The 12,729-nt window shown below is 34.6% G+C and overlaps 1 protein-coding gene across 16 annotated transcripts in view; it reads right to left on the bottom strand.

Annotated features, from left to right (window-relative positions):
- LOC131427345 (insulin receptor substrate 1) overlaps nt 1-12,729 on the bottom strand; it is a 632,725-nt gene that overhangs the window by 45,216 nt on the left and 574,780 nt on the right. For 3 of the 16 annotated variants that reach the window (XM_058590455.1, XM_058590456.1, XM_058590458.1), the window contains one exon: nt 7,614-8,057. The exons of the other annotated variants lie outside the window; for them this stretch is intronic. In XM_058590455.1, the coding sequence (XP_058446438.1) occupies nt 7,614-8,057 (444 nt within the window). The remainder of the gene's footprint in view (nt 1-7,613; nt 8,058-12,729) is intronic. 16 annotated transcript variants of the gene reach the window in all.

Below are 12,729 nucleotides of genomic sequence, written 5' to 3'. Positions count from 1 at the left end.
TTCTTTGGGCACGTCAGGAAAGACACAGTACTCCTGAGCAGGGATGCCAGGTCATTTGTTCAAAAATCTGTGATCAAACCAAAAACCTGTCTGTGAAAATCTGTGCCCGTTTTCCGTACCATAATAATTGGTGAGCAAAAAAAAGGTCTCACTACCAACACGCTCTGTACCTTTTTCCTCAACCGCTCTGTACTTTTTGGTGCTAAACTGTGCTCGATTTAAAAAATCTGTGATTTATTCCAGAATCTGTGAAAATCTGTGATCATTTTCAGAAATCTGTGAGAATCTGCGAGTACTGTAAATTTTTTTAAATCTGTGCAGAAAATTGAAAATCTGTGAAACACAGACTAATCTGTGAACCTGGCATCCCTGCTTCTGAGGTACCGAAAGAATGAAACAACAGATTATTATCATTCTGCGATTTTGGTACCTCCTGGGAAATCAATTTGTGCAAAATGCACATGACTTATGCCATATATTGTATACGTATCATTTTTCTACTCATCAGTGCATTAGCAAATTATGTGAAACTAGTAGCATTAGTGGCATTAGCAGTTCAATATAATCTGCTAATGCACTGATGAGTCGAATACGAAACGTAAATAAAATACAATTTTCATGTTTTTGCGTGATAGCGTGGGGAAAATGTTTCACAAAGTATATATTGGAATTTGGTTATCAATCTTGGTTTACGAGTGAAAATCATAACTTCTTGAAATCTTTCGATATACTCGTGACTAATTATTGTATTCGCACAGTGTCGAGTTCTTTGATTGAATTAGTATAGCGTTTCTAGTTCTTACCATTAGAACGCGTTTTTTTGGGTAAAGCAGCCTATTCTACAAGAAAAGAGCAGGGATTTTTTACAGTACAATTACAAGTATCCTAATCAACTTTTCTTTGCGAGATCGAGCAGAAGAACAATTTTAAGAAGTCAAAATGCAATACCGTTCTATACGTTCAAAAACTCTACTTAGAGCAATTCGCATTTAAGGAAAAACTCTCGAGCTGGACGGAGAAGCGCGATTTGTCAGAATTGATTTTCTCCGATGACGCAGCTCTTTTGACGTGGGTTTTGGTGAAGCGTGTCTAGTTGGGAAACTGTACCAATTTCATTCTACACTCTTCCAAACATCAGGTAAAAGAGATTGTTTCGGAGTGTTTCTTATAGTAAGCATTGGGGTGCAAGAAGCTTTTCACGCAGAATTTGAATATAGCGAAAATGCTCAAAGGACACGAGCAAAGCCTTACGGCCGAGAAGATGTTTGGACGTGATGACAGAAATTAGATCCTCCAAGAGTATAACGAACCTGATGTATCAAAGCCGTCACTGTCTGGAGGGAATTTGAAAATATGAGGTGAATCTTTAGATTGCTGTAATAACTAGATAATACTGCTGATTTAAAAAATGTATAAATCTCAACCGAAAACTATATAACAATCAGTTCCTGGGAATTGATTTATTGATCCTAGAGAACGAATTTCTTCGATATTGAAGAATGTTGATACAATTAGCTGAATATCGAATAAAATAATTGGTACAACCGGTGTACATAGTTGATCGACAAAATACCCAAATAATCACGACACATAATAACCGAACATTATTCTAATGCTATAACAAACGTGAAAAGGGCGATTATTAGACTATTCTAGGATTTGACAGACGAAGGACGATTGTGCATTATTAATGCAGTTATAATGCATATATCTACATTAACGATGGCAATAAATTCAACTATAGATTATAAATGTCGTGATGCAATAAGAGTGCTTAAGTAATGCTTTAAAAACATAGTTCGAATATTGAAAAAATGTATTTTTTATTTAACAAAAATTCATGGATACTATTCTACCATTCACATGGTTTGTACGCAAGTAAGAATCTTACTCTATCACTCTAATTGCATTATAACAAAGTGTTGTCACATTCATTATACATATAATAAGCTAGTAACGTATAGTTGAAAACTTATTTTGAAAATCTGGCAAACGCTGTAGCATGTCAGCAATGCTTTTTTTGTTGTTTCGATTATAGAGGTTCTAACCTTAAGGGTATTCGCCTCGTCGGACAAGAAAAGCTTTCTGACTCTATGTGCGCGGAGTGGGAATCGAACCCATGCGTGCTGCGTGAAATCTATCGACTTACGCATCACGCTATATCCGTCTCCACGTGTAAGACATGTGATTAAATCGAACAACAGCGGAAAAGTTGTTTTCGAAGCTGGTCAAGCCGATCGTTGATCTAAGATTTACTTATTTTCGCGAATCACCGGAGAAGGCAAGTTTCTGAAAATGAAATCGAACATTTTTAAACTTCATTACGACAGAAAATGAAATCGAACACTTTCAAACTTCCGGTATTTTCTACCTCCAAATTTTCAGTCGTTAATCAATTTTACTTCTCCACTCCCAACAAATGCTGTATTGATAAACATTTAGACTAGCTTTAAAATAAACTAATCAACTTTTTATCAACAGATTAAGGTTTTTATTGCTTCAAAATATACACTTGAAAACCAATATATAACGCGATTTATATTGTTTTAGCTATGTAGGATTAATGTAACTCTACACTAACAATATCCAAATAGGGTTGTAAATGTTCAGTGATATAATGTATATGGTTACGTGTGCAATCCAATTTAGTATTAATGCTGATTTCGGTTTCTTTATAAATATCATCACCACTCACTTTGATCAATAAGGGCGGAGCTAGTATCTACAAAATCACAATAAATTAATAGTTTCCATTTATTATTGTATTGCTGGTTTGCGTATTTCGATGAAATAAAATATCGTTAACAAATCAAATGACAGTTTCTCTTTGATTATTTTCTTTTTTGAGTTGAAAGGTAACACGGAGAAGTAAAACAGTTAACTTCGAAAGAAATTCAGTTTTTACCTTTCTCTATAGAAAGGTAATAGAATTGCAGGAAAACCAGACATTTGATTCGAGCTTCGGGGATCCCTAGTGTTATATACCATTCGACTAAGCTCAATAAGATTGGAAAATTCCAGTGTGAGAGTATGAGATTTAAATTCTTTTTTCTTCGCACAATTTGCTTGGAGACAAATTTTGGGATGTGAACCAAGCCCAATCAATTGACTCAATTGACTGTCACCGGTTCCGGAGATATAATGGTATAAATGACGTAACCGACAGAACACATTTTTTTCTCCACTCAATATTCTTGACCGATTTATACAAGCTTAGCCTCGTTTGAAATGTAATTTTGAGATGATAATTAAGTTCACAGATCAAATGGCGGTCTTTTTCGGTTTCACATATATAATGGTGTAAGTGACGTATCCTACGATACGAAATGAATATGTTTCAATGAGACTGTTTGAATGACAAGAGAAATGCATTATCACGCCACTAGCAGGATTAAAAGGAAATACTGAGTGTATTTAACATATATTCGAAGGAGCAGAAAAATGCCGATAAAAATAATTACTTTTCATGTGATGCGAACGGCTGATCGAACAGATCCACCATACAGCCACGCTGCCGTCCCACGCATAACTGTCCCATATATATTAGCAATCCGATATAATATGGGACAATTTGGCGCAGCACAGTCGATGCTAAATTGATTTCAGCACTGATGAATAATGCTGGAAAAATTTCTCACTTTTTTGACGTGGATGGCAATTTGTTGTGTTTTTATATAAATTTGAGTGAATTTAAGCGGTGACAACTAATTTTTGTAATGGTGTTTTGATCATACTTTCAAACTGTTTTCAATTTGTTCCGCATATTTCCACATTTCGGTACTAACATGTGATTAGGGCATATCGTGCGATATACCCTTTTGAAAGTTACGAAAAATAATGCTCATTACTCAAGTTTTAAACATAAAATTCAAGCATATTGCGCACAATTTCTTAGATTGGACTTCTATCTACGAGATTATATCGATTATTGTGTTAATGAAGGTTGTAGAGCCGAGCATTGCGCATTATATTTTGTAACCTTCGCAAGGGCCTATCGTGCGATATGCCCTAATCATATGTTACGATATATAGATACTTGAATTTACGATATATAGATACTTGAATAAGTAGTATTTGTAAAATAATTTGTCCAGAAACTTTATTTTGTGAACATAGAAAATTTTAAAATTTTAAAAAATCATTGAAAAAAGTTATGATGGAAAAACTTGATTTTGACTTTGTTGTAATTTATTGAAAAATGGCTTTTTGGTCAAGTGTTGCTTTACAAAATATTTATTTTGCGTTAAAATATTTTGTAAAACAACACTTGACCAAAAAGCCATCTTTCAATAAACTTGATTTTGAATGTCTCCAATGCATTTTAACGAGTTTATGTTTTGGACGTTTTCTTGTTTATACATGTTCTACATTTCTGAAGACATAAAATACCTGGTAGTGTAGGCAAAATATTTTTTTAAACCCACTTCTAGGTGGATTGATGACAACCTTAATTCTATCAAAAAAGCGAACGTTTCCTAACAGCAATTTTTCTAAGGACATGAAAGCTTCACAAGCAACCGCTGAAGCACACACACAAAAAAACGCGTGTTTTTGATATGATTGAGACCAAGCATGGCTTTTATCGTATCGAAGAACGCTTGCTAGCAACTCTTCACACGATTCAATCAGTGCCATCAAAGAGAGACGGATATCATCGCAGCAACAAAAAACCGACATGGTTCATTTAACATAGAATGGACACCAGTGCGAGAGCGAATTTCTCTCGATGACCTGTCTGAGAACCAAAGCTTAGCACGCTGCTTTGGGGATTCTCTCTGAAGCAACAAACGGTCGCTTATTCTCGTTTCGCGATCCGATTCTGTATGGGTAGAGGATAATTGCGATAGAATCATTTTACTATTGCCGCTTATTCTAACTATGTGCATATAACCTTTGTATAAGTTGTGTCTATGAAAATGTATGTGAATGCTCCACACAAGGGTTTTGAAATATTGCAACCTTGTATGAGAATCATCAAGTCGAATAATCGATTCGATTTTCTGCGAGAATTGTCAACTTGTGATTGTCTCTTGGTAAATTCCACACAGCATCGAACATTATTAGACTGTAACTTTTTCAAGGGTCGTGAAATACTCAGAGTATGAAGTGGAGCGAAGAAATGTAGAAAAATTCTCTCACGGTTCTCTCGTGCATTGAGAGACACGAGTTCTTGTAGCATCTTCTACCGGATTGAAAATGTTGTATACAATATAGAAACATATCGAGCAGCTTCTGTCAAATTATCGGCAATCACTAACACTGACTGGGACCACTGTGCGGTGGTCTAACTTTTTGGACTTTTTGGACTAACGCACATGAAGAAAGATCAAACAGCGATTGAGGATACTGTGCAAAACTAAATGGACAGAATCATACGGATATAACGAATCCAAATAATAAATGTTCGATGTGAATGAGCTATAGTGGTTTTCAGCTGGACATAGAATGCGACGGAATCGTCGCAGGATAGTGAAATAATGAGCGTCAGAACTACTGATGCCAGGTTTGCAGGTTGGTATGTAAATTTGCAATTTCGTTTGTTAGCAGACTTTGCAATTAAGCCGACTTTTTTGCAGATTTTCGAAATGTTTATAAACAATCGACCATTTTAATGACTTTTGCTATTACTGTAGGGTTTTCGTTTGGTTTTTTCGTCATACTTCTAAATATTGAGGTCGCATAGGACCATTTCTAATACGCAGACGCCTGAAATTTCACCTGGCATCGCTGCCAGAAAATTGGACAGTTGTTTTAACCCCTTCGCTGTCTGTTGTATTTAAATTAACTAGCATTAGAGCCAAAAGAAAAATTAATCGGCTGTTGGATTGAGGCCAATTGCATTTTCAACTGGTAAAATTCCTTAGCGACAATTGTTATTTCATTATTCATCGAAAGCATCAACAAATGTATATCTGTCAAAAACGACCAACTTTTTAGAGTAGACAAATAGCACAATCGAATAAAGCACGAGGTTTTGAAAACCAAGGCGTCGATTAATACAAAATATAATTGAAAAGGGAACATACTAAGCACAAAATAACCATTATGTACGATTCAGACGATCCGTCTTCTTTTGTCACAGTCAATCTCCGTCACCGGTACCGTCAACATTAATTACATGCATTCTTATGGAGCCATTCACACGTAACGTCACCGTCACGGAACGTCTTGATGGACGGAGCGTGTGAACGATAAAGAAAGTATTAAACTAATTTTGACGGAAGCTGACGTTCCGGCGACGGAAGGAGGCGGATCGTCTGAATCGTACATTATGTCAAATAAATAGCACACGCCTAAAAAATCCGTGCAAGTTGTAGCCGTAATCTGCCACATACGCATTATCTTATGAATTCATTATGACTGAAGTTTTCTTAATAATAAATAAAAAATTAGTCATTGTAACGGTCAATTTAAAAAATATTTTTTTCTGGCTTGTGGTCTCGAAGGGGTTGAATCGATGCGAATGACAGTTTCGCTATCTTTGCGTCATTTTGTCGCTATCTTATCGCATCGCAATCTTTTCTAGCCGACAGTGAAAATCACTATATCAATAAACCCTTTTAATAAGATACTTCCTTTTTAAGGATTAAATTTTAAATAAAAGTAGTACTATATTGTGATTGTTCCATTGGCTACACTCATAGAAGAAAAAAAAGAAGAAATTTACAGTTGACGTAAATTTCAAAATACCGTAATTTCTTGGGTAATGACAGAGGATTTAACCTTTTAATATGTAAAAATAAATACATATTGTTTTCTTTTCGATGTCAACTTCTGCTAAATTGGCTGTGAAGTTAAAGACTTTTACATGCTTAAAATTACACTGAGGTGAATTGCCTCGCTCCTCTTCGGGCATTGAGGATTCTCAATATTTCCGCTCTGCGTAGATAACTGTCATGTGCTAATACAGTCTTCGAACTTTATATCTTCTAGCGTTCGTGGGATAGATCCATTAGGATTTTTTTTTCTTTGTCACCGTGTTTCGTTTTTCTATCTGTTGTGGTACAAGTGAGCCAACATGAAATGATATATTGTGTTTGAGTTTTTGACAACTTTGGAAACAATCAAAAATCGTAGTGTCACAAATCTCTGTTTTGACAGTAAATTTTTATTTGATTATGAAACACTAAACAGCAGAACACAAAAATCCAGATAATTACTGTATATAAAATTTGTATTTGTTGTAAAGAATGAGAAACAGTAAACAGTAATTCCAATTTTGTCAGAACAAGTTTTTTATTCGTATTCAATAATATCAAGGAACTTGTAGAAAGGACACTACTATCATGCAGAGAATAATGAATCTATGGATTTTGTTACATTAAAATTGTAGAACCTGCTGAAAATGCAAGAAAGTATTCCTGCAAGTAAAGCATACTCTTTTTCATTATTTTCAATATAGAAAACAATATAGCTATACAAAATATTGTAGCCTAACCAGTAAACATTGGTCATGTTTCGGTGTTTAATTTTTAGGCAAACGAACGACAAAAACTGCAATAATAGCAAACTAACAAAAGCGCAAAACAAATTGTATGAAACAGAAACCAAAAGCAAATTCAATGAAAGACATCTCCTTTCTTCCGTTTTGTTTGGTTGCAATATACAAGTACCTGACACGGAATGTCGTCGCAGAGAGCTTCGCAAGCGACGCAGCGGAATCGTCGATAGATACAGAGGATTCCCGGCCGAATGACAGCCGAAGGTGGCGCGAGTGTGTCGCGAAATAGCGGCTAGCGAGAGCAGAGATCCAGCCGTGGCCAGTGTTGCCGGTATCAGTGACTGTGGTGGCGCAGGCGGTGGCAACATTGCGTACAGCTGCTGACCGCCGGCGGTTGTCTGGTGGGGCGCAACCATAGACGACGTAATGGCCGTCTGGATGCTGGCACTTGACGAGCAGCAGGAAGAAGACGAATCGGAATAGCAGCTGGTCGCCGATGTCGATGGCGATGGTAGCGACAGTGGCGGTTGGTTGTGGTACTGTTGGAATCTACTCAACGAGGACGACGGCGACGGGGGCAGCATCATCGCCGTCGAGCCACACGAGAAGTCATTCGCTGTTGCCCGAGTATTGGTTTCGATAGTAATTGTATTTTTTTACGATGTGACGAAAATACGAAATGTTGGCAGAGGAAAAAGAGAAAGAGAGACACAGATATTGGTTGGTCGTTGTTTTCAAGCCTCGGTTTTCAAATCACAATGTAAAAAAAGGGAAGATCAATTTTAAATGGTGTTTAAGCTAAATGGATTTAAACATATCTGGGCTCAGTTTTTAGGTTTGTGTACGAACGATATGTCAAAAGGTTTTGAACTGTGTACTCTTTTTTTTATCTAGTATATGCAAACTGTAGAAATGGAGTACTTCTACAATTATCAAAGGATTCTATAAAATGATGGAATATGAATATGATGACCAATGTGAGAACCAGAAAAAGCTGTCTTCCAACGGAAGGTTCGTATGGCAGATAAAAGTTTTGTTGTCTATTTTTTTTTGTTAAACCAGGTGTGCCATTTGATAATGTTAATTTTTTTAAATGGAAATACATGTAATAGGTTCAAGATACATTATTCACAGTAGTTGTCTACGAAAACTAACCATGATTTTCCATGATTCCACCAACTCACGAATACCACATCGAAAGAACTGTTCATCTTTTGAAGCGATCCAGTCGAGAAGCCAGTTTACCACATCTTCAAAACCTGGCGAAGTGTGACTAAGCAGGTGCGTGAGAAATCAATGAAAATTCACGATAATTGGAAGGGACCAAGTCTAGGAAGTATTCCGGGTGGGGTAAACGTTCCCATCCGAGTACAGAAATGATGTTATTGAACACTTTTGCAGCCTGCGAGGACGTTGTCGTGCTGCGAAATGACTTTTTCATGCCTTGCGCAGCAGGCTGGTCGTTTTTAGAACTATGCTTGATTCAATACTATCATTTTGAGAAGCACGTAGTGCTATTCTTTTCCACATCCCACGGTTTTCTTTCCGAAACGATTACATTTTACTGTTGTCGTTTGGTAACCAGGATCGGCCCATGGTTTTTAAAGCTAGGAATTTAAAAAATGAATCCATTTCTAATCACCAGTAACGATCAGATTCAGGAACCCTTTGGTTTTGGGTCGAGAAAGAAAAATTTCGCTTACCATTTTTCACATTTCCTTGTTGTATATCATTCAGCTCATGTGGAAATCATTTTCTCACCTTCTGAATCTTTCCTACGACGTGGCTTCGCGATTAAAGTTTAACCTTTTTGCCATTCGTTTCAGAATTTGGGTATTATCGACGTTCTACAACCCTTGCTATTCGACATCTTCACATATTTTGGGTTGACCTTTGCGTTCTTTGTCTTTCACACTGAAATCCTTACTTTTAAATCGTAATGAATGAATCGACATTACTTCTAACTAATGTTGAGATGTTCACTTCGCTAAAAGTATATGACACTGACTTGCCATTGACAGCAACAGCAATGGTTTTTTAGAATGTGATAATACAGCACAAAAATTACGCAAACTATAGTGAACTCTTGAAAAAAAATCCGCATTTTTAACTAGCACACCCGGTAAATTTAAAATATTTACCCGGAAACTTGAACAAAACTTAATATAATAGGTGACTATTTTGTATTTTAAAGAAACCACCTCGTAAGACAACGTACATTATCTCTGTAAGAAAGCTCGGTTTGGTGTTTTACAAACCAGTTGTCGTATGTTCAAGCCCCGACCAGGAAGGATTATTTGTGTCAAGCCATGCAATGATTCTGTACGCCAAGAACCGGCTGCGAAGTCTGTTGAAACAAATCGATCAAATTCCGCAAAAGGAATGTAATCCCAAAACTTTGCTTTGCTTTTTGTTACATGAAAACATGAGAAGGAATGACAAAAATTTTAACATTTTACTCTGTTTTTTCATAGCTTTACTGCATACTAATGGCATTTATTTAGATCAGTACAAACTCAATGGCATGTAAATTGATCCAGTGATGATCCCAACGGGATGAGCGTTCGGGAAAGTTCTGATTGGAGCTTTTTCTGTATTTGTGATCAAGCAAATTTGGGCACTGGGCAGGCTGGTTTTCAATGTCTCACATCGCAGGTGTGACAAATGATTGCAATGCAATGAATGAGTGAAGATTTTGTAATGTTTGCAATGGTGAACTATTTCTACTCGTATACTAATTGTTCGCTAGCGAAATACTACATACTTTTGGTTCAGCTTTACGATGTACACATACATTCAATGATTGCAGCAACAGCACAGAGACGTAATAAACATAAGCGACAAGCATTCCCATCACCGCACATAAAAACTACAGCTTTTACTACACTAATGCTAACAAAAATAATTATATTAACAAAAAACATGCAATATTACCGCCATTAAAAATCATGCTACATCTCACGAGAAAGTGTCATACAAGACAAGCGTCACATGCAAGAGAAAAAAAAACATCAAACAAAATAAAAACGCAGGATTCTGCACCTGCAGACAGGTGTCTCTTGGTAGCTTCAGTTTATGCGAAATGCTCGTTATTTTTTGCTCAGATATATAACAGCATATAAAAATATAAGTAAAAGTTAAAGTCCCTTTCCATCGCATGTCATCGGTCATCCAATTTAACTTCCTTAACAATATGGTTGCAATCAAAACAATTATTTTTTTTTCATGACTATTTCAGGCTCAAGGCGCGACTTGTGGGGCTGGCTCGCAGTAGGATGAGGATGTAAAGTGTGAATATGGATAAGGGTGAAGCAACATGTTTAATATATGTTTTTAGTGGAGAAATCTTTGAATCAGTAAATGGTTGGTTGCGAGTAGTGACAGAGTGAACACGGGCGGTAGTAATGGGTAAAGGAGATACGAACAGTGGAGAATGTGGAAAGCCTACTCAAAATGGTTTCGGTTGCTTTGGAGTGATGTGAAGAGTCCTGTCGTTTTCATCGAACAATTACTATTAGCGGTTTTGAATACATGTTTAAACAACCTTGTTTAAAGCAACCTCCGGGATTGTTCATTTTAACTGATGCCATTTATCATATTTAGCATTGTCGAGATTATCCATAGGAACATAGTTTGTCGGGATAATTATCGAGCACATGGCGGTTACAATCTCGGAAGTTTTTTCGCCGAGATCAGGCATTAAAATTCTAGTGTTCAATTATTTTCGGTATTGGTCGAATCATATTTCTGCCATTCGAATCAAACTCTATACTTCTCTCTCGGCAATCGGCTGCTTCGAGATCGAATCAGATAATAAATAAAGAAAACTTTACAAATTTTCGAACGTAATTTGAGCATAACATATTTTTTAGTGGAGAAATCTTTAGATAATTTGAAAAGTGAAAAAATGGGTATCAGGCCGAAAACGGCACCATTGTGACATAATCTGGTAATTAAATTAAAAAATATAAGTTAGCACATCTTCGCATCGAATTTGATCTTTTTTTTGTACGTTCTACACATCTTTCCTGTAACTCTTGTGACCGAAATTATTCCCTTTCCTACAGTGATCTACAGTGCATAGGTGTAACTATACGATATTGATTATTGTACATTCAATCTAGTTTCCGTATAATATATTACACATTTGATTCGATTTTTCATATTTTATATTCATATTTGATGTTAGATTATCGACCGTTGATATTCGCAATTTGCCTTTGATCATTTGCTGTTTGCTTGTTTGTTTGGTGTCGATATTTAATATTTCCAATTTTATTTATTTATTTATCGTGTTTACTATACTATTTGATATTTGCCAGTTACTGTTTACTATTTATGTTTGATGTTTGATAATTGGTGTTTAATGTTTAATGTTCAATGTTTAAAGTTTTATGTTTAATGTTGAATGTTCAATGTTCAATGTTCAATGTTCAATGTTCAATGTTCAATGTTTAATGTTTAATGTTTAATGTTCAATGTTTAATGTTCAATGTTCAATGTTTAATGTTTAATGTTTAATGTTTAATGTTTAATGTTTAATGTTTAATGTTTAATGTTTAATGTTTAATGTTTAATGTTCAATGTTCAATGTTTAATGTTTAATGTTTAATGTTTAATGTTTAATGTTTAATGTTTAATGTTTAATGTTTAATGTTTAATGTTTAATGTTTAATGTTTAATGTTTAATGTTTAATGTTTAATGTTTAATGTTTAATATTTAATGTTTAATGTTTAATGTTTAATGTTTAATGTTTAATGTTTAATGTTTAATGTTTAATGTTTAATGTTTAATGTTTAATGTTTAATGTTTAATGTTTAATGTTTAATGTTTAATGTTTAATGTTTAATGTTTAATGTTTAATGTTTAATGTTTAATGTTTAATGTTTAATGTTTAATGTTTAATGTTTAATGTTTAATGTTTAATGTTTTAATGTTTAATGTTTAATGTTTAATGTTTAATGTTTAATGTTTAATGTTTAATGTTTAATGTTTAATGTTTAATGTTTACTGTTTAATGTTTAATGTTTAATGTTTAATGTTTAATGTTTAATGTTTAAAGTTTAATGTTTAATGTTTAATGTTTAATGTTTAATGTTTAATGTTTAATGTTTAATGTTTAATGTTTAATGTTTAATGTTTAATGTTTAATGTTTAATGTTTAATGTTTAATGTTTAATGTTTAATGTTTAATGTTTAATGTTTAATGTTTAATGTTTAATGTTTAATGTTTAATGTTTAATGTTTAATGTTTAATGTTTAATGTTTAATGTTTAATGTTTAATGT

The sequence above is a fragment of the Malaya genurostris genome, chromosome 2 (genome assembly GCF_030247185.1).
Source record: "Malaya genurostris strain Urasoe2022 chromosome 2, Malgen_1.1, whole genome shotgun sequence".
Lineage (NCBI taxonomy): Eukaryota > Metazoa > Arthropoda > Insecta > Diptera > Culicidae > Malaya > Malaya genurostris.
This window is presented reverse-complemented; position numbering and strand designations above follow the sequence as displayed.